The 25,943-nt window shown below is 42.8% G+C and overlaps 1 protein-coding gene across 6 annotated transcripts in view; it reads left to right on the plus strand.

The window, feature by feature from the left end:
- Nucleotides 1–270: 270 nt before the first annotated feature.
- The window catches only part of DCAF6 (DDB1 and CUL4 associated factor 6), a 139,423-nt gene continuing 113,750 nt past the window's right edge, over nucleotides 271–25,943 (plus strand). For 3 of the 6 annotated variants that reach the window (XM_059147033.1, XM_059147034.1, XM_059147036.1), the window contains exons 1-2: nucleotides 273–625; nucleotides 18,553–18,614. In XM_059147033.1, coding sequence (XP_059003016.1) covers nucleotides 529–625; nucleotides 18,553–18,614 — 159 coding nt within the window. In that variant the 5' untranslated portion in view covers nucleotides 273–528. Of the gene's footprint in view, nucleotides 626–18,552; nucleotides 18,615–25,943 lie in introns of all 6 variants that reach the window. The other 3 variants (XM_059147035.1, XM_059147037.1, XM_059147032.1) reach the window with 2 other exon arrangements.

The following is a 25,943-nucleotide window of genomic DNA, read 5'->3' on the forward strand; positions in this document are numbered from 1 at the left end:
GCGCGCAACGCTCTTGCCTCCTCCGGAAGGAGACTCGTGACTGAGAGGCTTCGTGTCTCAGCTTCCTCTCTCTCCGGCCCTCATTCACCCCCAGAGAATCAAGGATTTAGCGACAGTGTCCCGAGCCCACCCCTCTCGGGCGAGGGCCGCCGAGGCGTACCGGGGCCCGAGTCCCGGGGGAGGGGGTGTCGTCCTCTCGCGAGAAAGGCGGGGGCGAGCGGGTGCCGAGAACGAGGAGAGGGAGGAGTCGCGGCCGCCTCCGCCTCCTCCTCGCGTCGGAGGGGTCGGGGGAGGGGACTGTGGCTGGTCGCGGGCGCTTGGGCAGTCTGAGGAGGGGAGCATGAGGCGAGCGCCGGCCCGGGCGAGGCGCGGCTTCGGGGGCCGGGGCGCTGCCGCCGTCTGAGCCGCTGCGCCCGCGAGGCCCGGCGCGCGGACGGTGCGTGAGCGGCTCGGCTGCGGACCGCGCGTCCCGCCCTCCCGCCCCTCCCCCACGCGGTGGTCTCCCCTCCGGCCCCGCCCGGCACAGCCATGTCTCGGGGCGGCTCCTGCCCACACCTGTTGTGGGACGTGAGGAAGCGGTCCCTCGGGCTGGAGGACCCGTCCCGGCTGCGGAGCCGCTACCTGGGTGAGCCGCGGGCCCCGGGGCGGGGGCGGGGGCGCTGAGTCGCCGCTCGGCGTGGGGGAGGGGCCGCGCCGCGGGGGCTGTTGGCCGGGCAGGGGCGCCCGGGGCCGCGGGGTGTGCGGTGCGCGTCGGCCGGCGGGCGTCCTCCCGCGGCCGAGCCCCCCTGCGTGCCGCCGGTCGCCGCCCTTGCCGGGTTTTCCTCGGGGGCCGGCGGACGCGGCTGGCCGGGAGGTGTCGGGGCGCGTGTGGGGCGGGACTCGGGCGAAGACGCCGCGTCGCCGGCGCGGCCGGTGCGGAGCCGTAGTTGGCGCCCGGGCTCGCCGCCGCCGTCCGCGCTCCGCCGAAGGCGAAGTTTCTGCTGCCGGCGCCCTGCGGGGACCGGGCTGCGCGCCCACGGCCCGGCGGCGTCCGGCCGGAGCCTCGGAGCGAGAGCGGCGCCCCCGGCCCCGGCCCCGGCCCCCGGCGCGCTCCGCTCGGCTCCGGCCGCGGGGACGGTGTCGGGTTTCGCGCGCCTCCGCCCGCCCTGCGAGGCGCGCTGGCGTCCGCGGCTTCCCCGCGGAGCTTCTAGAAACAGCCTCGGGGCTCGGGCTCGGCTCGGGCGCCGCCCCGTTTGCGTCTCGCCGAGCCGCGGGCCGAGCGGGGCTGCCGAGCGAGTGCGGAGCCCCGGAGCGGCCGCGGTCGGCCCGGCCCGCGCTGCGCTCGCGCGGCTGGAAGGCGAGGCGCGTGCAGCCGGGTCCGGCCCGCCCTGCGCCGTCTCCGGTGTCCAGGGCTTCGGTTTTGCCTCGAGCCCGCGAGAGCAGCGGCGGCCCCTCGCAGCGGACGGGCCGGGGGTACGTGGTTGGGGGGCGGAGCGGGGCCGTCCCCGCTGCCCCGGCTGGGTGGGACCGGGGCGGCCGTCCGGTGCCGCCGCCCGGTGCCGCCGCCCGCCCCGGCCGCTTCTCCGCGCTTCTGCGGGCACACGCGTGTCCGCCTGCACGGGTGCCCCCGCGTGGACGCCGCCCTGCGTGGACGCCCTGCCGTGACCGCGGCGCTGCCGCTGGTCTGTTGCACGGTCGGTCTCGGAGATCCTCCTGGGCGGTACGAGCAGACCGGCCCGGTCCTCCCGACGGCCGCGTCGTGTCCACGTGGGGGACGCGCTCCGCGGGCGCGGACTCTGCTCTGCAGCGGGGCCGCGGCGGTGCGCGAAGCTTTGCAGGGACCGTCCTTACCCCCAGTGAGTGCCCGGAGTGGTCCCGACTTTAGACTCACACCCGGTGCGGGACAGGTTTTTACACGACCTCGGAAGCTGCGCGGAACGTCCTTTAGCGCGTCCTTGAGCGCACGTCAGGGCTGCGCTCCCCGCGCGTGGGGTCGGCCGGGCCTGCGCCAGCGGCGGCTCAAGTGCCGACGCGCATTCCAAGTCCCAGGTTATTTGGGCCCCGTGCAGTCCAGCCGTACTTTCGAGGGTTAAACACGGAGCTCCCTCGGCGCGTGCGGTTGGCGGGGGCAGCGGGGGCGGCGAGCGGGGTCGGGTCCCTGCGGGCGGGCGCGGGTGCGGGTCCGCGTCTGCGCACCGACAGACACGGCCCGGGCAGCTTCAGATGCGTCGGTCAGGTATGCTGGTAACTAGCCTACTCTGAATCAGCACCCTTTAGAGGTGGTTTTCTCAGTATTGGAGAATAGCTTGGGAGGGAATTCCTTGGCCTTTGTAGACCTCCTTGAAACCATTACTTTCTCTAACTCTTTCCCGCCAAGAACGCTATGTTGGCTTCGGGTTCGGGAAAGAGTAAATTGCACATTAGTAGCGCCTGAATTAATGAATTTTTTTAAAAGATATTTTGTATAATATTTTACTACAAAACCTTTTAAAAAGCCCAAGTTCAGGAGTTTCAGAAAGTAGATCCCTTTTTTATTCTGAGACTTCAAACATTTTTTTTTTTTAAGATTTTTATTTATTTGACAGAGAGTTCTCAAGCAGGCAGAGAGGCAGGCAGAGAGGTGGGGGGGTGAGCAGGCTCCCCGCTGAGCAGAGAGCGGACGTGGGGCCGGATCCCTGACCACGTGGGGCCCGATCCCTGACCGGCTTTTGTAATCTTTAGGGGCCAGATGTAAATTTCAGTATAGTGTTTATCTTAAAGAGTAATTATCGAAGTCCAGAGTCAGAAACACCTGTAGATTTAAATGGTTCAGTTTCTTAAGATATTGTATAGCCATAGAGTAGTATTTTGGAAATCAGTGATTATTATAGTAACTTACTGGTTACATATTATTTTTACACATACACACACAGCTTTGTAAACGTGGACATTGATTGTAAAAGATACTGGTTTCTATACATTTCCTCTTTCTGTTCATACTCCTCTCATTTTAAAGACTTGCCCACAACCAATTTATACTTTCTAACCCTTGTATATTAAAAGACTGTAACTGACAAAAGAGTAATGGAAATTTTCTAGGGAGTTGTTTGCCATAATGTATAGTTTGGTTTTTTTGCTTTTGTTTTTGTTTTTAAGATTTTATTTATTTATTTGAGAGAATAAGAGAGAAAGAGAGAGAGAAAGCATGAGAGGGGAGAGGGTCAGAGGGAGTAGAGACTCCCTGCTGCGCAGGGAGCCCCATGCAGGACCCGGTCCTGTAATTGGGATCATGACCTGAGCAGAAGGCCCCCAGGCACAATGTATACTATGTTTAATGTGGAACATATAGTATGTTTAGTATGTATAGTATGTTTAATATAAAATGCTTAAGTTATGGTTAGGCAGTGTCCTGGTCAGCTTGGGCTGCTGTGACAAAATAGCATACACTGGGTAGATTATAAACAGCAAAAATTTATTTCTCACAGTTGTAGAGGCTGGAAGGCTGAGAGTAGGGTGCTCACGTCAGGATCTTGGTCCTGTGAGGGGGGCCTGCTTGCTTCCAGGTGCTAATTCTCTGTGGTTGCTTTTATAAGGGTACCAATCTAACCTAATCACCTCTCAAAAATCCTGCCTCCTAATACTAGCGCCCTGGGGTTAGGATTACAACATAGAATTTTTGAAGGGACACAACCATTCATACTACAGCAGGCAGCCAGTGATGCCTTTGTACTGAAGTTGGGAAGTCTGTGTCATTTGACTATCATTTGGAGTTAGTATTTATTGAAATGGATGATTTTGCATTTGGGATTTTTTTTTTAATATCTTATTTATTTTAGAGAGCATGCTGGGGATGGGGGGAGAGAAAGAGGTTGAGAGAATCCCAAGCAGATTGCTGAGCACTGAGCCCAACGCAAGGCTTGGTCCCACGACCCTAGGTTCACCACCTGAGCTGAAATACCAAGGAGTTGGATGCTTAGGCGGCTGAGTCACCCAGATGTCCCACATTTAGATTATCCTTTAGCATATCCTTTAATGCACGTACTTGACCTAGTTCTTCATAATGTCTTGCCAAGTTACAGTGTCTAATAGGAAAGTCTGTGAATTCTGATTATGCTTCCTTGTTAGCTACTAGGGAAAAGTTAGTGAAATATTTGTACTTTGTTTCTTTAGTTTTGTATTCTCAATGTAAGTTGAAAGATGTCTGACTTTAGTAGGGAACAATGACTCTCAAGTATGACATATACATGTTAGAGAATAAGCTGGTAATTCCTGAAGATAAGACCACTACAGGCATATCGATCATATAGCAACTACAGACAGTGAAATGGCTCTACTATGGATCTCATCCCTCCCTGGCATAGGATGGAAATGTCTAGAAGGGACAGCAGCCGCTGGTAACAGAATTTATAGTACGGGTGTGTTTTAGGTCACGGTTTCTAAAATGTTTGACCGTGATCCACAGTAAAAATACATTTATATGGCAACTTATGATACACACATATAACTAAAATGAAAGATTCTCCAGGGGGTGGTTAGCCTTACTATTTTCTGTTCTGTGTCATGTTAGAAATAGTGCTGTTGCCAGACCAGATTATGTCATGGATCTTAGACTTGAGCTTTGCAAAACTATTCTAGATGGCTTGTATTTTTAATAATTATAATTGTTATTAGCTTCAATAGTTAGTAGGGAGGGTGAGTTTACCAAGTACTTGCAGTAGATTAAAAAGTTTAATTTAAAACACTGCTGATAACTAATAAAGAAAATACAAATAATGAAACTTTATCCGTGGGGAAAATACCTAGGGTATGACCCCTTTAAATTCTTATTTCTTGGGTAATACGTGCAATCGAATTGCTGAGTTGTAGAAGTATATTTAACTTTATAAGAAATTGCTAGACTGCTTTTGCAAGTAGTTGTGCCATACTGCACTCTCACCACACTTGGCATTCTGATTCTTCCCAATTTTAGCCTTTCTAGATATGTAGGTATAGTGATGTCATTATCAGTTTAATTTGCATTTGATTTATTCCTAATGATTAATGATGTTAGGTATCTTTTATGGCTTATTTGCCCTCTGTATACTTTGGTTAAATAATCAGATTCACCTACTTAGTATTATAAGAATTCTTTATTTATTCTTGATACAAATCCTTAATCAGATACGTATTTTGCAAATATTTTTCTCCTACGTGGTCTTGTCTTTTCTTTTTCTTAACAGCGTCTTTTATAGTTCATGTTTTATGTGTGCTATTTAGGAATCATTACCTAATCCAAGGTCACAAAGATTTATACTGTTTTTTTTTTTTTCCCCTAGAAGTTTTCTATTTTTAATTCTTACCTTTAGGTCTATGAATAATTTTGAGTTAGTTTTTACATATGCTGTGAGGTAAGGACTGTTTAATTTCTTTGCATATGAATGTGCAGTTGTTCCAGGATCATGTGTGAAAAAAACGGTCTTTTCCTCTTTGTTAAAAATTTATTGGCCATATATGTAAATTAATGTCTCTGCCATGTTCCATTGATGTGTCTGTCTTTATGCCAGTACTTCATGTCTTTATAGTGAATATTGAAATCAACTTGAAGTATTTTGAACTTAGTTCTTTTTGTTCAAAATTATTTTGGCTATTCTGGGTTCTTTCCTTTCTTTCTTTTAATATACTCGACCCCTATCATGGGGCTTGAACCCACTACCCAAAGATAAGGAAAGAGTCAAATGTTCTAGCGACTAAGCCAGCCAGGTGCCTCTCATTCCCATATAAATTTTAGAATCAGTTTGTCAATTTCTGCAAAAAAGACTGTTGGGGTTTTGATTGGTATTGTGTTGAATCTATGTTATTTCAGAGAATTGTAGTTTTACAGTATTGAACAACCAACCAATGATGGTCAATTTTGTCTCTCTGTTATTTGGGTATTCCCTCATTTTTCTGAGTAATGTTTTCTGTTTCTCAGTGTATGATCTTAAACATATTTTGTTATGTTTATCCTTGTAACATAATGTTTTAAATACTATTGTAGATGGTATTGTTTTTTAATTTCAGTATCCAGTTGTTCATTATGGGTATATTAAAATACAGTTGACTTTTTTTTTATTGGCCTTACATCCTGCAACTTTACTAAAGCTGCTCGTTTCTTCCTTTCTTCTTTTTCTCCTCTACTTCCTCCTCTTCCTCTTCTCCCTCTTCTTCCTCATTTTTAAATATCTTTACCCCTAACGTGAGGCTTGAACTCACAACCCTGAGATAAATAGTTGCAGTTTCTACCAACTAAGCCAGCCATGCACCCCAATCACTTCTTATATTTTTATTTTGCAAATTTAGGGAATTTTTATATAGATAACGTCACTGCATATTAAAATAGTCTTGCTTCTTCCTTTTTCACCTGTATTCTATTTTTCTTCTTCTTTTTTTCTTTTTCTTGATTAATTGCACTGTCCAGGATTGTCCCAGAATCTTGAATGGAAGTACTGACAGTGAGCATCCTTGCTTCATTCCTCATCTTGTAAAACATTTCAGTTTTTCACTATTAAATATCTGTTAACCGTGTGTTTTTTGTAGATACCCTTTAAAGAAATTTCCTTCTTTTCTTGGATTGCTGAGAATGTTTGTCATGACTAGTCGTTTAATTTTGTCAGGGTTTTTTCCAGCATCTGTTAGGATGATTATATGATTTCCTTTTCATTGATTCTGTTAATTTTGTGTATTTGCATGTTGAATGATTTTTAAATATTGAACCAACATCCAGTTCCTGGGCTAATACTACTTGGTTATGATAAATTATCCTCTATGTATTACTGGCTTGAGTTTTGGTAGGAACTTTATGTCTTTGTTCATAAAAAATCTTAGCTTATAGTTTTCTTTCTTTCCTTTTTTTTTTTTTTTTTTTTAAGATTTTATTTATTTGACACAGAGAGAGAGAGAGACAGTGAGAGAGGGAACACAAGCAGTGAGAGAGGGAGAAGAAGGCTTCCTGGGAGCAGGGAGCCCGATGCAGGGCTTGATCCCAGGACCCTGAGATCAGGACCTGAGCCAAAGGCAGATGCTTAATGACTGAGCCACCCAGATGCCCCTTGTAGTTTTCTTATAACTTACACGTTTATAATTTTAACTGATAGTTCTATTTTTGCCTGTTTTTGATACCAGGGTAATGCTGACCTCATAAATGAGTTGGATGTGTTCTTCTTTTCTAGAAAGGTTGTATAGAATTGAAATTATCTTTTCTTTAAACATTCAATATATTTTTGTCATTAAAGACTTAAGAGCTTGGAGTTTTTCTGTTGGAAGGGTTTTGTTTGTTTGTTTGCTTTCTAACTTGGTACTTTCTTTAATTTTTTATTTTGAGATAATTGTAGATTCATGATGCAGTTGTAAGAAATTATTTGGAGAGGTCCCATATACTCTTCAACCAATGCTGCTAATGGTTATACAACGTACACAAACTATGTTATAATATCACAACCAGGAAGTTGACATAGAAAATCCATGAACCTTATTCAGTTATGTATGTACTTATTTGTGTGTGTATGCTATGCATTTCAACATTAATTTTCATTTTAATAGATTAACATGGGTACCACCACAATTAAGGTAGGGAATAGTTCGTCACAGTGATCCTTTGTGATACTTTTTAGAGCCACAGCTACATTCTTGTCTTCCTGTTGCTAACCTCTGGCAATTACTAATCTTTCCATGTCTATAATTTTGTCATTTCGAGAATGTTACATATAACGTGTATGTTAACATTATAAATAACAGCAGGTTAACCTTTTGAGATTGGCTTCTTTGACTCGGCGTATTTCCCTTAGCAATCAGCCGCTTTGTTGTGTGTTTTAATAGCTTATTCCTTGTTACTGCTGGTTAGTGTTTGATGGTATGGATATATGGTTATTTAACCACTCACCTGTTGACAGGTATTTGGATTCTTTCCATTTTTGACTGTCAAGTCTAAAGCTGTTGTGAACATTCAGTTTTGTATGAACCTAAGTTTTCACCTTTTGGGGAGAAATGTCTAAGAATTGCAGTTACTGGGCTGTATGGTAAGCACATTGTTTAATTTTCTAAGAAATGCCTTATTCTTTTACAAGTATGGCCGTACCATTTTACACTCCCATCAGCCATGTCTGAGTAACCCAGTTTCTCTGCATCATCTCATGAAGTATATAGTAGTGCTTCATGGTTTTAGTTTACATTTCTCAAATGGCTAATGTTGAACATCTTTTTATGTACTTACTACCATTTTTATATTTTCAGTGAACTGTCTCTTCATGTTTTTTTGCTCATTTTCTGTTGAGATTATTACTGTTCTTTACTGTTGAGTTTTGAGCCTTATCAATGTAATTCAGGAACTAGTCCTTTGTCAGATGAGCAGTTTGCATGCATTTTCTCCCAGTCTGTAGCTTGTCTTCACTGTCCGCAGGGGGTCTTTTGCAGAATAAAGGTGGTTAACTTCAGTGTAGTTCAGTTTACCAGTTTCTCCTTTTATGTCTTTGGTATCAGGTCTGAGAACTCTTAACCTATCCCTAGGCCCTAAAGATTGTCTCCTAGGTTGTCTCCCTTTAATGGTATTTCAGTCTGGGGTCCATTTTGTGTTAGTTTTTGTATGATGTGCGAATTAGCTTGAAGCGCACTTTTGTGTCGGTGCCACTTGCTCTGGCATCACTTGTTGAAAGGGAAAAGAACACATTTCCTCCATCGAATTGCCTCTGCGCCTTCATTAAAAATCAGTTGGGTGAGGGTGCCTGGGTGGCTCAGTGGGTTGGCTTGGGTCGTGATCTCAGGGTCCTGGGATCAAGTTCTGCGTCGGGCTCTCTGCTTGGCAGGGAGCCTGCTTCCTCCTCTCTCTCTCTGCCTGCCTCTCTGCCTCCTTGTGATCTCGCTGTATCAAATAAATAAATAAAATCTTAAAAAAAAAATCAGTTGGATGTTTTTGTGTGGATCTAATTCTGTGTTCTCTATTCCCTTTGTAAATACCACACTCTCTTGCTTATTGTAGCTATATAGTAAGTTTTAACATCAGGTTGAGTGATCATTCCCCCCTTAGTTTGTCTTTTTCAAAATTGTCTTAGCTCTTCTGTGTCTTGTGTCTTTCTGTATAAATTGTAAGATAGACTTGTCCATATCCCCAAATTACCTTGCTGAAATTTTGATAAGAATTGCATTGGATTTATATATCAGTTAGAGAGCTAACACCTTTCATTGTGGTCAGTCTTCTGATCATAAATATGGTACACTCTATTAGTTTAGGTTGTTGGTATCTTTGATCAGCATGTTGTAATGATCAGGATATAGATCTTCAACATGCTGTATTTATTTTTACATTTATGTTTAGATATTTAATTTTATTTGGAGCAATTACAAACGGTGGGTTTTTTGGTTTGTTTGTTTTTTTAAGGCATGGGTGGGGAGGGACAAAGGGAGAGTGAGAGAATCTTAATCTGGCTCCATGTCCAGGGTGGAGCCCAATGTGGGGTTCTGTCTCACAATCCTGAGATCATGACCTGAGCCGAAATCAAGAGTTGAATGCTTAACCGATTGAGCCACCCAGGCACCCCACAGATGGTTTTGTGTTTTAAGTTCAACTTCCAACGTTTGTTGTTAGTATTTAAAAATGCAGTTTTGTCTATGTTATGATGTTGTGTCTTGTGACCTTGCTAAATTCACGTAAAGTTGTAGGAGGTATATTCTTGGGGATTTTTACATGGAAAAAAATGTCATCTTCCAAGAGGAACTGTTTTATTTCTTCCTTTCCAATCTGTATGTCTTTTCTTTTTTTATTTTCCTGGCATTATCACATTGGCTAAGACGTCCAGTACAGTCATGTCTTGTTTTATTGCACTTTGCAGATGCATTTTTTTTACAAATTGAAAGTTTGTGGCAACCCTGTGTCAAACACTGGTTTTCTAATACCATTTGTTCCCTTTGTGTCTCTGCATCACATTTTGGTAATTCTCACAATATTTCAGACTTCTCATTTTTATAATAATTTTTGTGGTCTGCAATCAGTAATCTTTGGTGTTACTATTGTCATTGTTTTGGGGCCCCACAAACTGTGCCCGTATAAGACAGTAGACTTAATTGATGAATGTTGTGTGTGTTCTGTGTGCTCCACTGACAACCAGTTCCTCATGTTTCCCTCTTTTGGGGTCTCCCTATTCCCCGAGACACCAAAATATTGAAGTCAGGCCAATTAGTAACTCTACCATGTTCCTTTCAAGGGAAAGAAAGAGTCATATATCTCTCACTTTAGATTAAAAGCTAGAAATGATTAAGCTTAGGGCACCTGGGTGGCTCAGTCTTTGGGCGTCTGCCTTCAGCTTGAGTCATGATCCTGGGGTCCTGGGATTGAGTCCCATGTCAGGCTCCCTGCTCGGTGGGAAGCCTGCTTCTCCTTCTCCTCCCCCTGCTTGTGTTCCCTCTCTTGCTGTGTCTCTCTCTGTCAAATAAATAAAATCGTTTTTTAAAAAAATGATTAAGCGTAGTGAGGGAGGCATGTTGAAAACAGATAGGCTGAAGGGTGGCCTCTTGTGCCACGGGTAGCCAAGTTGTGAATGCAAAAGAAGAGTTCTTGAAGGAAATTAAAAGTGCTACTCCGGTGAACACATAACTGACTGATAAGAAAGTCTAACAGTCTTGTTGCTGTTACAGAAAGTTTTAGTAGTCTGGATAGAAATTCAAACTAGCCATAACATTGCCTTGTGCCAAAGCCTAATCCAGAGCAAGGCCCTAACTTTGGGCCTCAGGGAGGTGAGAAGCCTGGAAAAGAAAAGTTTGAAGCTAGCAGAGTTTCATTCATGAAGTTTAAGGAAAAACACCATCTCCGTAATGTACAAGTGCAAGGTGATACAGCAAGTGCTGATGTAGAAATTGCAGCGTGTTCTCGAGAAGTTCTCACAAGTTAGTCAGTGAAGGTGGTTACAGTAAATAACAGATTTTCAGTGCAGGTGAAAGAGCATTCTGTTGAATAGTCTGCTGTAAGAAGATGCCATCCAGGACTTTTATAGTTAAAGAGGAGAAGTCAATACCTGGTGGCTTTAAGGCTCCAAAAGACAGGTGGTGACTTTAAGTTGAAGCCAGTGCTCATTTACCATTTTGAAAATCCTAGGGCCTGGGGCGCTTGGCTGGCTCAGTTGTTTAAGCATCTGCCTTCGGCTCAGGTCATGATCCCAGAGTCTTGGGATCGAGCCCCGCATCGGGCTCCCTGCTCAGCGGGGAGTCGGCTTCTCCCTCTGCCTCTGCCCCCCACCTTGCCTCTGCTCTCTCTGTCTAATAAATAATAAAACTTAAAAAAAAAAAAAGATGGTTAAGAAAAATGAAAATCCTAGGGCCCTAAGAATTATGTTAAATCTACTCTGTCTGTGCTCTAGAAATAGACCGGTAAGGCCTGGAAGGCAGCACATCTGTTTACAACGTGGTTGACTGAATGTTTTAAGCCCCCTGTTGAGACCTGTTGCTCAGGAAAAAAAGGTTCCTTTCAAAATATTTCTGCTCACGACAGTGTATCTGGTTATCCAAGATCTCTGGTGGAGGTTTACATCAAGATTACTGTTGTTTTTGTGGTGCCTGGGTGGCTCAGGGGCTTAAGCCTCTGCCTTTGGCTCAGGTCATGATCTCAGGGTCCTGGGATCGAGTCCCGCATCGGGCTCTCTGCTCAGCAGGGAGCCTGCTTCCCTCTCTCTCTGCCTGCCTCTCTGCCTACTTGTGATCTCTGCCTGTCAAATAAATAAATAAAATCTTTAAAAAAATAATTACTGTGTTTTTTTCACCTGCGAACACATCCATTCTATAGCCCCTAGACCAAGGATTCATTTCAACTTTCATGTCTTACTATTGAAGAATTAAATTTGTAAGGCCATAGCTGCTGTAGATTGTGATTCCTCTAATGGATCTAGTCAAAGTAAATTGAAAACCTAGAATGGATTTCCTGTTCTAGATGAGATTAAGAACATTTTTGATTGACAGGAAGAGGTCATAATGTCATCGTTAGCAGGAATTTGACAGAAACTGATTCTAATCAAGGACTTTGAGTGGTTCAAGACTTCAGTGGAGCAAGTAACTGCCGGATGTGGTAGAAATAGCCAGAGAACCAGCATGAGATTTGGAGCCTGAAGATGGGACTGATTTCCGCCATCTCAAGATCAAAATTAAACAGATAAGTTGATTCATATGGATGAGCCAAGAAAGTGTTTCTTGAGATGGAATCTGCTCCTGGTGAAGAAGCTGTGAGGACTGTTGAAATGACGACAAAGGATTTAGGATATTTCATAAGCATAGTTGATAAAGCAGCAGGAGGGTTTGAAAGGGTTGACTACAGTTTTGAAAAATGATTCCTTATGGGTAAAATGCTGTAACAAAATAGTGTCTCATGCTACAGAGAAATTGTTTGTGAGAGGAAGAGCCAATTCATAGGAAACCTTCACTGTTGTCTTATTTTAAGTTGTTGCCCAGTCACCCCAGTATTCAGCAGCCACCACCCGGGTGAATCAGCAGCCCTCAGCACTGAGGCAGGACCCTCCAGCAGCAAAAAGATTAGGACTCACTGGAACTATAGATGACGGTTAGCATTTTTTAGTAAAGTATCATTTAAGAAGATCAGGTATGTACGCTGTATTTTTGAACAGTGTGCTTTGCACGCTCAACAGACTACAGTATGATGTAGACCTAACTTCTTTGTACACTGGGGAACGGAAAAGTTCATTTGACGCACTTTATTGTGATGCGTGCTTTATTGTGGTGTGAAACCAAACCTTCCATATCTCGGATATAAACTGCGCTATGTTTAATGATAGTGGTGAGATCGGGCGTCCTTGTATTATTCTTGACGTTAACTAGAAAGTTAAGTTTTTTACCATTAAATATACCAGAAAATGTGGGTTCTTTTATAGGCACTTTTTATCAGATTGAGAAAGTATCTCTCTATTCCTAGTTTGCTGAGCGTTTATGAGTGGGCTCAATCCAAGAGACAGAATCATTAGAGGATACACATACATACGTACAAAGATAGGTTCCTGATACTCGGTCTTCTATTATCGTGGGAACCCATTAAACTGTCTTTGCAAAGTTATTTTCTAAATGTCTGATGCTGGGGCTTGACATCCTTTGGACAGACAATTGGCAAGGGAAGATGGTTGTAAATTGGGGGGGTAAGGGCAACCTTGAACTCATGAAGGGATAGGATCTGTGATAGTTCTCACTGCCTCCAAACTTACTGATGTTCTACAGGGATGTTCTGTAGGGGCAGCTAGCACCTTTTGTCACGAAGCAAAACACACAATTTCCTCTGTATATTAAGAAGTCAAAGGAGGATTCATGGGAAATTGGGACGCTTGTAGGCCTAGTTGTTGCTCATTCCAGGAAGGTGAGCCAGCAGATTAGTAACCACACTTGTATAAGCAGCATGAGCTTTGCTCCAGCCTTCTGAAGGTGAAAGTCAATATGACTGACCTTACTTCCACCCACCAGTCTTGTGCAAAAATGACTGGAGATGCATCCCAAGAAGAAATATTCAGGGAAGGAATTCTGGGAACATGATTGAGTGTGAGCTGACACATTTCAGTGCCACCAGCTTAATGTTGATTATCAGATGGGAGGAGATTTCCTGCCTTTCCCTCAAGAATAGGGACTATAAGCTTTTATCCCTTCCTCGGGGCAGTTGCCTTTGCTCAAGATAAGAATGAGGGTTTCCTTCCTCTCAGAGGTGGTAGGCATTTGCCGAGGCCATTTCTAGAGTTTCCCCCATGGTTTAAGGCTTTTATTTCCCCTGAAAGGTGAGTGGAGTTTCATTCCTGTGTCCTACCAAACAGGGACTCTTTCTTGTCTCCTGCCCAATTTTCAGTGTTGTGAGTTCTTGGTGGGAGCTAATGGAAAAGAACCGGTGGCTAAATGAGGACTCTGCTTGTGTCTAGAGTCTCAGAGATTCTCAACCATCTTGCTAGCCCACAACTGGTTTTTAAGCATTTGTTAGAATTTCACTATTTTCTTCTTCTTTTTTAAAAAGGATTTTATTTATTTATTTATTTATTTGACAGAGAGAGAGAGATCACTAGTAGGCAGAGAGGCAGGCAGAAGACAGAAGGAAGCAGGCTTCCCGCCAAGCAGAGAGCTTGAAGTGTTTCGGGGCTTGATCCCAGGACCCTGGGATCATGACCTGAGCCGAAGGCAGAGGCTTTAACCCACTGAGCCACCCAGGTGCTCCTCACTATTTTCTTCTTACTTTAATGGAAGTCCTCTTTGTCCTGTGCTCTGTCAAAGATAAACAGTTCTGTGTCTGTCTCACCTCAAAGGTACTTTTGTCACCCTTTTGATTTTCAGTGCTCCTGGTTAGTTGGTTAGATGTCGTGGGGACCAGAGAGGAATATCATTTCGAGGCGATAGCAGTCAGCTATGACAGTTAATCATATGAGGTCATGAAAACTGTGTCTTGAAAGGGCCCATTGGTTTACTGATAGCCTGTGATTTCTAAGAACAAAACGAATGCGGAAGAGGAAGCTGCAGGGGCAGCGCAGGGGAAAGACCTAAGGGTGAGCTAGGGAAGGCAGCGTGCAGAGATGCCTGGGAAGTTGGGCATTAACGACGAAGTAGCTCAAAGGGACAATAGAGTGAAGTAAAGTAAAAATTTTTGTTAAAGTGCTTTTCCATCTCAATATCACCAGCCTTATTCTTTTCCCTTAATCAGCTGAACTTACCTCAATTCCTAAATGAGGTCTTTAAAAAAATTGTTTCCTCTCTTTTTGGGCAGTATTAACTTAGAACAATCCCACCTATACATATGGAGAGAACTAAGTAAGTGTATCATGTATCCGGCACGTTTATAAGTTCTGAGTATGCTAATTAATGTACTCCTGACACCAAGTCTGTTCCCATCAAATGTAAAACACACAAATGTAAAGTAAGGCTCTGACAGATTAAATTTTGCTCAGCTTCTGCATAGTATGTTCCAAGTTAGGCATTTAAACCTGGTCTGATACTTCTTAGATCAAGCACCTCAGTCTACTAAGGGAGATAGCTATGTGAATCAGTCACACAGCTGTTACGTATGAGCAGTAGCTCTGTGTTGTCCTTGAAAGATGCTCACCCTCTATCACTGAGGGAAAACTCATTCTAGAACAGAGTGAGTACGTCACTGACTCAGCAAATGGGTATCAAATGCTCACTTTGTCCTGGCACTGTTCTAAGCACATAGAATACTTGGGTGACCAAAAGAGTGTTTCCCTTTTTATTGAGCTTAGAGTCTATTAAGATAGAATAGAAGGTCAAAGCAGTGATAGAGTTATGAGAGACGGCATGGGTTGCAAGAAAGACTTGAGAGTAGGAAACCACAGGTATAACTGGATCCATCCGTAGCAAGTGTGTAACTGCCGAGGGGTAGTGCTCCATGTCTGTCACATTTATGCACATTTGTGAGCAGAGGCACTGGCCACTTTGCTCTGGACTATCTTTTTATTGATGTGTATATAGGGAACAACTTGGGAAGTTATAATATCTCCCTCCAAAGCAGAGGGCAGATTGATTTATTATCCAGTATAATAAAGATACTGTCACTCTTTGGGACACAGGCCAGGCAGGTTTGCTTGATACTTTATAAAATTTGATTTCCCTCCGTTCAGAGTTCCCCAGCTGTGATTCAGACCCACTGCACATGCAGTGTTCACCCAGGCTGCTCCCCATTGCCCTGTGGGAATTGGGGGATAAGGAACCAGTGTGAACCTGAAGCTTAGGCTGCTTCAGTAGAAAAGTCTTGTGTGCCTAACTTAGGAGTCTTGTGTCTTCTGTCGGCATTCATGAGATGGTGGCCAAGTGCTTAGCTTACCAGTATCTAGACTTAATGGTTCTTAGTAACAGGTATGAGTTTGTTTTTATTTTAACTTTACTTTTCTGACTTGTTAATTTTAGCCTTTCTGATTGGTGTGAGGTGTATCTCATTGTGGTTTTGATTTGTGTTTCCCTGGTACAGAGTGATGCAGAACATTTTTTCATGTGTCTGTTGGCCATCTGGATGTCTTTGGAGAAATGTCTGTTCCTTGATTGGATTATTTGTGCTCTGGGTGTTGAGTTTTATAAATTCTTTTTAGGTTTTGGATATTAGCCCTTTATCTGATGTTTGAAAATATCTTCTCCCATTCTTTTGGTTGTCTTTTGGTTTTGTTGACTGTTTCCTTTGCTGTGCAAAAGCTTTTGATTTTGATGAAGTCCCAATAGATCATTTTTGCCCTTGCTTCCCTTGCCTCTGGAGACATGTCTAGCAAGAAGTGGCTGTGGCTGAGGTCAAAGAAGCTGCTGCCTGTGTTTTCTAGGATTTGGATGGATTCCTGTCTCACATATAGGTCTTTCATCCATTTTGAGTCCATTTTTGTGTGTGGTGTAAGAAAATGGTCCAGTTTCTGGGGCACCTGGGTGGCTCAGTGGTTTAAAGCCTCTGCCTTTGGCTCAGGTCATGATCTCCAGGTTCTGGGATTGAGCCCCACATCCGGCTCTCTGCTCGGCAGGGAGCCTGCTTCTTCCCTTCTCTCTCTGCCTGCCTCTCTGCCTGCTTGTGATCTCTGTCTGTCAAATAAATAAATAAATAAAATCTTGTAAAAAAAAGAAAATGGTCCAGTTTCATTCTTCTGCATGTGGCTGCCCAAGTTTCCCAGCACCATTTGTTGAAGAGACTGTCTTTTTTCCATTGGATATTCTTTCCCGCTTTGTTGAAGATTATTTGACCGTAGTAAACTTATAATTCTTTATGGAGATTATGAGCTACTACTTTTTGGTAGTGCATTTAATTACTAAAAGGGTAGAGGAGGTTTACACTGGTTTGTTCTAGAAGCACATTTAACGGGGTGTGTGGAGACAACAGTCATTCTGATCTCCAAAGTCACATGTAGAAATACCATTCAGAAGCTCTTATGTAACTGTCATGTCTCAGTGCATGTTTTTAGGTGCAGGTTTCATGTGTAAGAGTTCTGCTAGAAGAATTCACTTTGTCTCCTATTCTCATGTCCCACCACCATTTTCTCTATACAGAGATGGCTAGAGCCCTGTTTTCAAACATAGATTTTAAAAATTTGGGAAAAAAATTTTTGTGCTGCTTTTTTTTTTTTTTAAGAACTTTAATGAATTTTAATTACTGTCATGTTGTTAATTTGAATACTGTTTCTTAACTCTTAATTATAACAGTAGGAATGCCAAGCCTGCTGTTGTTGGCCAAAGGGGGGGAAATGTAATGCTATCTGTTTACTGCAGTTAGCATCTTTTTAAAACTGAAAATCAGATTTGAAAAGTTATTATATAAAGTACAACCAGTTCATGAAAATGGTGAATTTCCCTTTTTTTTTTTTAAGATTTTATTTATTTGAGAGAGAGCCTCCAAGAGAGAGAGCATGAGCAGGGGGAGGGGTAGTCAGAGAGGGAGAAGCTGACTCCCCACCAAAAACGGAGCCTGCCGGACTCAATCCCAGGACCCTAGGATCATGACCTGAGCCAAAGGGAGAAGCTTAACCAACTGAGCCACCCAGGCACCCTGAAAACACTGAATTTTTGTTGGTTGTTTTATTCCTGTATGTTCAGGAACCATAGAGCATTCCTCCACACAGAAAAAGGAAAACAGTCCTGTAACCCACATGTTCATCCTTTACCTAGCCAGCTTACCAGTTACAAGCAAGGAGAGAGAAGGAAAGCAATTCGGCTTTAAGAAGATCATGATCTTTACGTGGAGTGACAAGAGAACATAATAAATAGAGAAATCTGTCCCTTGTGACAGGATACAGAGAGCGTAGTCAAATTTAATTTTATTTGAGATCTCATCAGCCTGATTACTTAGCTAATTATCGTTCTTTGTCATATATTCAGCTTCTTTTCATTACAGCTTCTGAATAAACATGAAGCTTTTTGGTTCTTCTTTGGTAAAGATGATTCATTTTTTAAAGGGAAACATTTCTCTTTTTCAAAGGGATTTGTTCTGTTTTTGCAGTATTGTTCTGCTACTGATGGACATTTAGGCTGATTTTATTTTATATTTTGCTGCTATTTTGCATCATTATAAGATGAACTTTAAAATACTTCAACATTTCTGAAATTGAGATGTGTTCAAAAATAGGTAATATCTTACATAACACTGTTTGCCACCCTGTTTAAGATTTAAAACCCCACCCCCACCTCCAGCCCTTTCTTAGCTCCTTTCTCCGCTTTATTTTTCCATACAATACTGTGACCCGGTGGTTTACTGTCTTTCAGAAGGCTCATTAGAGTGCAGGGATCTTGCTCTGTTTATGCTCTGTTTACTTCACCGCTGTGCGCCTAACTCCTAGAGCACCACCTGGAGTGGAGTGAGTTTCCAATGTATTTGTTGAATGAATGGTTGAGTGAAGGGAATATCTGAGTGATTACTGTCCTTGCATGTCTTCATCCTTATGAACGAATGACTACATGAGGTAGATAACAACTACCTAAGAAAGAAATGAGGGCCAAGTAGGTCCGTCTGCCCCAGTATTACTCAGCCTGTAAGTGCAGGAGTAGCAATGAAGAGTTTGCTCATGCTGGATCCTGGGCTCTTCATGTCATTGTGACACTTTGATCAACAAAAATGACTTATGATTCATTTAGTCCTTTCTTTTTAAACAGGAAGAAGAGAATTTATCCAAAGACTGAAACTTGAAGCAACCCTGAATGTGCATGATGGCTGTGTAAGTAGTGATTAATTCTCAACTGTGAAAGACTTGAATACCAAGTGCTCCAATATTTGATGAAATGCCCCATCCTCCCAGAAGAGATTATGTCTAACTGTAATCAGATATAAAGAGAATAAAGTTTTACATTAAAACATAAAGAAATAGGGGTGCCTGGGTGGCTCAGTGGGTTAAGCCTCTGCCTTCCACTCAGGTCATGATCTCGGGGTCCTGGGATCAAACCCAGCATTGGGTTCTCTGCTCAGCAGGGAGCCTCCTTCCTCCCCGCTCTCTGCCTGCCTCTCTGCCTGCTTGTGATCTCTGTCAAATAAATAAATAAAATCTTAAAAAAAAAAAAAAACCCTAAAGAAGTATATTTTGAATTTAGAAAAATATATGAGAGTTTTTTTTTTAAAGCAGAGATGAATTTTCTAATATTATTAAAAGGCTTCCAAGGGGGGAAAAAAAAGGCTTGCATCTCTTTCAGTCTACGAATACTGCTTTTGTAGAGGTTACTAATGATTACTCGTGGCCACTTCTTAGGGAACTTAGACATTAATTGAACACATTGATTTTTGGAATGTTTTTTCTCTTGGTTTGTGTTACTACCACACTCTCTTGGTTCTCTTTGTATCTCACTGACTCGCCGCATCTTCTCTGTCTTAGTGGACTCCTCCACTTCTTGACCTTTGACGTTGGATGTATCTAGACTTGGTCCTGGCTCCTCCAGCCTGTTTCCACTTCACTTATCTTTCTTTCTTTTACTTTTTCTTTTTTTTAAAGATTTTATTTATTTATTTGACCCACAAGCAGAGAGGCAGGCAGAGACAGAGAGAGGAGGAAGCAGGCTCCCTGCTGAGCAGAGACCCCGATGCGGGGGGGCCCTGGGATCATGACCTGAGTCTAAGGCAGAGGCTTTAACCCACTGAGGCACCCAGGTGTCCCTTCACTTCACTTTTCTAGGACATGCTCTCCTGTCCCATGGCTGAAAAACACGCCTTCCATCTCCTCATTTCTTCCCAGAACTCCAGGTTCATGTACCCGGCTCTCTACTTCACATTCCCCCTGAATGTCTGATCGGCATCCTGAATTTAGCAGGGCCAAAACAGAATCCTTTTCCTTTTAATTTCTGTTAGGAAAATTTCAGACATACTTTTCTTATACTTATCAGGTGGATTTAGCAGTTACCAAGATTGTAACACACTTTCCATTTCATTTCTCTTTTTATTCCCTTGGTGAAGTATTTCAGTACAAATCCCAGATATTACGTCATTTCACTTCTATATGTAGCCTAAAAGCAGTGGACATTTTCTTATGTAACTAAAATGCCATTATGTAATTTAACAAGATTGACAGTATACTTTTGGTATCATCTGATACACAGTCCATAATCAAATTTCCCTCATTGTTTAAAATGTCTTTTTATAGTTGTTCAAAAGAGGATCCAGGCAAAGTCCATTCCTTGGTTGCCATGCCTCTTAAATCACTGTTAAGCCAGAGCAGGCTGCCTTTTTCTTCATTCCTGACATCGACTTGTTACAGAATCTCAGTCAGTTTTCCTGTAGACTGTCCTACACTCTAGAGACTGATCTGGTTTCTGTGTTGTCATTTAACTTGTTTTTATATGCTTTGTATTTCCTCTAAGTAGACGTTACTCCTAGAGGTTTGATTAGATTCAGATATAGCTTTTGGAGTGGGAATATTTATAGGATGATACTATATGCTTCATAGTATGTTGAATAAAGAGGCACACAGTGGGGGTGCCTGGGTGGCTCAGTAGGTTAAAGCCTTTGCCTTTGGCCTAGGTCATGATCTCAGAGTCCTCTGGGATCAAGCCCCACATCGGGCTCTCTGCTCAGCAGGGAGCCTCCTGCCCCCCACGCCCCCCCACCTACCTGCCTCTCTGTCTACTTGTGATCTGTCTGTCAAATAAATAAAATCTTTTTTTTTTAAAGAGGCACATAATGTTTGTTCTACTTTTAGTAATGGTAAGATTGACCAAAGGTTCAGGTGGCTACAATAACCAAAAAGTTGCTGGAGGGGAGGGGGTGTAGGACACAATTGACATTGAGGAGGGTATGTGTTGTAATGAGTACTACTTATTATATAAATAGGACTGATGAATCACCGACTATACTGAAACAAATAATGTATGTTATGTATGTTAATTAATTGAGTTTAAATTTTAAAAAAAGATTAAGGTGGCTAAAACAAAGACTTGATTTTCTCCCCTAAGTCTATAACCTTCTACATTTCAGTAAATAGCACCACTATTCAGCCAGTTAAGTTGAGAAATTTCAAGTTACCCTTGATTACTCTTTTTCCCTCGATTTCTACATCTGGTCTATCCATAAATAAAGTCTACCTCCAGAATATATCTGAAATCATCCCATTTCTTTCCGTTTTTATGCTACCACCTAATTTAAGCGATCTTGTCTTCCCTTGCCTGGAAGTATCCTCTTAATTGGTCTTCTCGTTATACTGCAGACTCATTCAACAGGTCTGGCTTGTGCACATAAATCTGGTCATATTACTCCTTTTATGTTATTTCCTCCTTTTTATATTATACTGTGTTCCTCCTATTTTATATTCCTCCTTTTTCCAACCAGACATACAGTATGGTTGACAAAAGCAGGAAGATTGAAAACTGTCTTGATCTCAAGCCCTATGGTCTGAGTTTGCTGGCTTGTTTTTTGATACTGCGAGACTCATTAGACAAGTAGGGGCCAGCAATTTCTTGACTTGCTAATTTTAGCCATTCTGACTGGTGTGAGGTCGTATCTCATTGTGGCTTTGACTTGTATTTCCCTGATGCTGAATGATGTTGAGCATTTTTTCATGTGTCTGTTGGCCATCTGGATGTCTTTGGAGAAATGTCTGTTCCTGTCTTCTGCCCGTTTCTTGATTGGATTATTTGTGCTCTGGGTGTTGAGTTTTATAAATTCTTTTTAGGTTTTGGATACTAGCCCTTTATCTGATGTTTGAAAATATCTTCTCCCATTCTTTTGGTTGTCTTTTGGTTTTGTTGACTGTTTCCTTTGCTGTGCAAAAGCTTTTGATTTTGATGAAGTCCCAATAGTTCATTTTGCCCTTGCTTCCCTTGCCTCTGGAGACATGTCTAGCAAGAAGTGGCTGTGGCTGAGGTCAAAGAAGCTGCTGCCTGTGTTTTCTAGGATTTGGATGGATTCCTGTCTCACATATAGGTCTTTCATCCATTTTGAGTCAATTTTTGTGTGTGGTGTAAGAAAATGGTCCAGTTTTTCATACTTTGGAGAAGTATGGCTGTCCAGGTTTCCCAACACCATTTGTTGAAGAGACTGCTTTTTATCCATTGGATATTCTTTCCTGCTTTGTTGAAATCTGTGTAAAATTCTTTCTGTTGGTCTCTTTTGATTTCGCAACTTCGAACATTGTCTCTGTTGAGTTCCTGCTGTGATAGAGGAAGATTTAAACCTACTTCTACAACTCCTACTTTCTTAAATGTAGGCATCTCAGAATTTTTATATTACTGTTCTCAGTCTCTGTACTGGTCACTTGAATTTTAAACAAGATACAAAAACATCCGTCTGTCTGTCTGCCATTTAGAGACAATGCCTTTCGGACCTTCATTCCGTAAGAGAGACATTTAGTTCTTTCATCCTCCCCTCCACCTTTTTTTTTTTTAAAGATTTTATTTTTAGGGGCACCTAGGTGGTTCAGCTGGTTAAGCACCTGCCTTCAGCTCAGGTCATGATCCTGGAGTCCCAGGATGGAGTCTCCCACTGGGCTCCCTGCTCAGCGGGGAGTCTGTTTCTCCCTCTGATTTCTTCCCTCTCATTCTCTCTCTCTCAAATAAATAAACAAAATCTTTTTTTTTTTTTTTTTAAGATTTATTTATTCAACAGAGAGGGAGAGATCACAAGTAGACAGAGAGGCAAGTGGGTCGTGGGGAGGAAGCAGGCTCCCTACTGAGCAAAGAGCCCAAAGGGAGGCTTGATCCCATGATCCTGAGCTGAAGGCAGAGGATTAACCCACTGAGCCACCCAGGCGCTGGTAAATAAAATCTTTCAAACACACACACACACACACACACACTCCAAAATATTTTGAAGATTTTATTTTTAACTAATCTCTCCACCCAGTGTGAGGCTGGAGCACACTGCCCTGGAATTGCGTGCTCTACTGACTGAGCCAGCCCGGAGCCCCTTTCCCTCTACCTTTTTTATCTTTGTTTCACACCTCCATCAGCTCGGACACTTTTATATCTTCAGGTCAGTTACATGTACCCTTTATTCTGTCATCCTGGTCATCTTCTGTAATTTGTCTATGTACTGCAAAAGTCAAAATTTTTAGTAAACAGTGCTTATAAGTCTTTCTTAATTTTTGTTAAACTTTCATAATAAGAAGAGGATGGAAAGAAAATTTATAAAGAAAACTATATGATAGTGATCTGTCATCTTTTCATAATACTCAGTGGCTCCAAACCCTCCAGTGGGTTTCCAGCTTACTTAGAGTAAACCCAAAGACCTCATTGCTTCCAGCCCTGTGGTTTGGCACTTGCTGCCTTCTCCTCTTTCATCCCTTACTGTGTTTGCTGTTACACTTATTTGTTCCAGTCACACTCATTTCTTTGCTGTTCCTTAAATACACCAAGTACAGTTTTGCCTTAGGTATTTTATGCCTTCTACTGAGAACTCTCTTACCCGATATATTTGTAAAGCTCACCTCCGCATTTCATTTAGCTCTCCATGTTACCTATCAGAGAAGCCTTCCCTGACCACCCTAGTCAGATAGTTCCCCATTCTGATCAGTATCTTTTTTCTTCAGTTTTTTTTCTCCTGCACAGTGCATATCACTATCTGACATCATAATTATACAAACACATTTATTTATTTGTTCATAGAATATATACCTGCCCCGGAACAGTGGGCCAAAATAATACCTTTAGAAATTTATTTACTTTATCTAGTGTCAGGAGAAGGACCTCGTGCATATGTGGCACTTGTGATTGAGGAGGCAGAGTGTGAGTTGTGTGTTAGATTTCATGTCTTCCTTTAAAGATAGGTCACATCTTTCTCCTTGCCCAAAGGAGAATTTTCTAGTATTAATTTCAGATGCATTCTCCCATAATGGACAATTGCCTTTATGATATTCTCAAGTTTTTGCAAGCTGTGGATTCTGTGTCTTCTCATTTTTAAATTTACTTTCAGATTTTACTGAGTATATTCTCAAAATATTTTTCTAAGGATGAGTGGAAAGTAAACTTCTTGCAAGCTTAACCATATTTTTTTCTGCCTTCACACTATTTTTAAAACATGTTGTCCTTTGTTTATCTTGCATTTAATTTTAAAAATAGGTAGTACTTTCTCATTGTATAAAAATAAATTATTTTTAAAAAGTGTATAAAAAGTGGCTTCCACCCTTGTTTCTGTCTCTCCCATTCCTTTCTGCTCCCTAATATGTACAACTACTTGTTAGAGTTTTTTAGATATCTTTTTGTTTTTTTCCGTCTTCCTTGAAATTTATTTACCTATAGCAAGGTGTAAGTTTAAGGTGTACAATGTGATGATTTGTACACAGATACGTTGTGAAATGATTGCAGTAGGGTTAGTTAACACATAGATCGCCTCATGTATTACTGTTTTATTGCGGTGGTAGTGGTGAGAACATTTTAGATTTACTCTCCTAGCATCTTTCAAGGATACAACATAGTGTTAAATGTAACCGCCAGCCATGCTGCACATTATAGCCCCAGAATTGACTCATCTCCTACATTAGATATATAGGTCCATAGATCCCCGTTAGATCTTCAGAACTCAGCTTGCCCCTGGAAGTTTGTGGTTTTGCAGCAGCAGCATCTCCCAGCTGCTGGCAGCCGCCAGCCGTTCTACTGCCTGTTTCTACCAAATGGTCATTTTTAGATTCCACATATAAGGGACATCAGACAGTTTGTCATTCTTGTTTGGCCCTGAGGGTTTATTCATGTTGGTGCAAACGACACGATTTCCTTCTTTTATATGACTAATATTCCATCTCCTATATATACCACATTTCTTTTGTCCATTGCTTCATAGAGAAACACTTGGGTTCTTTCCATGTCTTGGGTGTCGTGAATCCTACTGCGGTGAACATGGGAGGTACGGGTATTTCTTCAAGATAACAATTTCATTTCTTCCAGTTACACCCAGAATAGGATTGCTCGATCATATGATAGTTTCATGCTGAAGTTTTTGAAAACCTCTGGACTGTTTTCCACAGTGGCTGCACCGGTTTACAGCCCTATCCGAGTGCACAGATGCTCCCTTTCCCCCACACCCTCCCCAGCACCTGTTCTCTTGTCGTGTCTGGTTTGATGGTACCGTCCTTGTAGGTGTGAAGTGATACTCCACTATAGTTCTGATCTGCATCTGCCTTCTGATGTGTGATGGGGGGAGCACCTTTCATCTGTTTTTCGGCTGTGTATACTTTTGGAAAATGTTGATGTAGGTCTTTTGCCCTTTTTTTTTTTTTTTTAAGATTATTTATTTATTTATTTGACAGAGAGAGATCACAAGTAGGCAGAGAGGCAGGCAGAGAGAGAGGAGGAAGCAGGCTCCCCGCTGAGCGGAGAGCCCGATGCGGGACTCGATCCCAGGACCCTGAGACCAGGGCCCGAGCCGAAGGCAGAGGCTTTAACCCACTGAGCCACCCAGGCGCCCTTTTGCCCATTTTTAAATCTGATTATTTGTTGTTTTTGTTGTTGTTACAGTGTTGTATGAGCTCTTCATATATTTTGTAGATTAACCTCTTATCAAATATATGGTTTGCATATATTTTCTTCCATTCTGTAGGTTTCCTCTTCATCTTACTGGTTTCTGTGCTGTGCCAAAGCTTCCAAATTTGATTTTTCCTTTTTTTGTTTGCACTTTTGGTGTCATATCAAAAAAAAAAACAAGACGCCAAAAACCTCTGCTAAGGGGCACCTTGGTGGCTCAGTGGGTGAAAGCCTCTACCTTCAGCTTAGGTCATGGTCCCGGGATCCTGGATCGAGCCCTGCATAGGGCTCTCTACTCAGTGGGGAGGCTGCTTCCTCCTCTCTCTCTGCCTGCCTCTCTGCCTACTTGTGATCTCTGTCAAATAAGTTAAAAAAAAAAAAAAAACAAAACTTAAAAAAAAGCACTACTTATGATGAATTTCTATAACCTAGGTGAGGTACGGTGGGCTGAGGTCCAGAGCCAATGACCAAGAAAGAATTCTTGAGACATTTTTGGTGCAGAATGGTGGTTTATTAAAGCACAGGAACAGGACCCGTGGGCAGAAAGAGCTGCTGTCCCAGATTGTGAGGGATGGCAGGTTCTGTACCCTGCGGTCGGCGGGGGGGGGGGGGGG

The sequence above is a fragment of the Mustela lutreola genome, chromosome 14 (assembly GCF_030435805.1).
Source record: "Mustela lutreola isolate mMusLut2 chromosome 14, mMusLut2.pri, whole genome shotgun sequence".
Classification (NCBI taxonomy): domain Eukaryota; kingdom Metazoa; phylum Chordata; class Mammalia; order Carnivora; family Mustelidae; genus Mustela; species Mustela lutreola.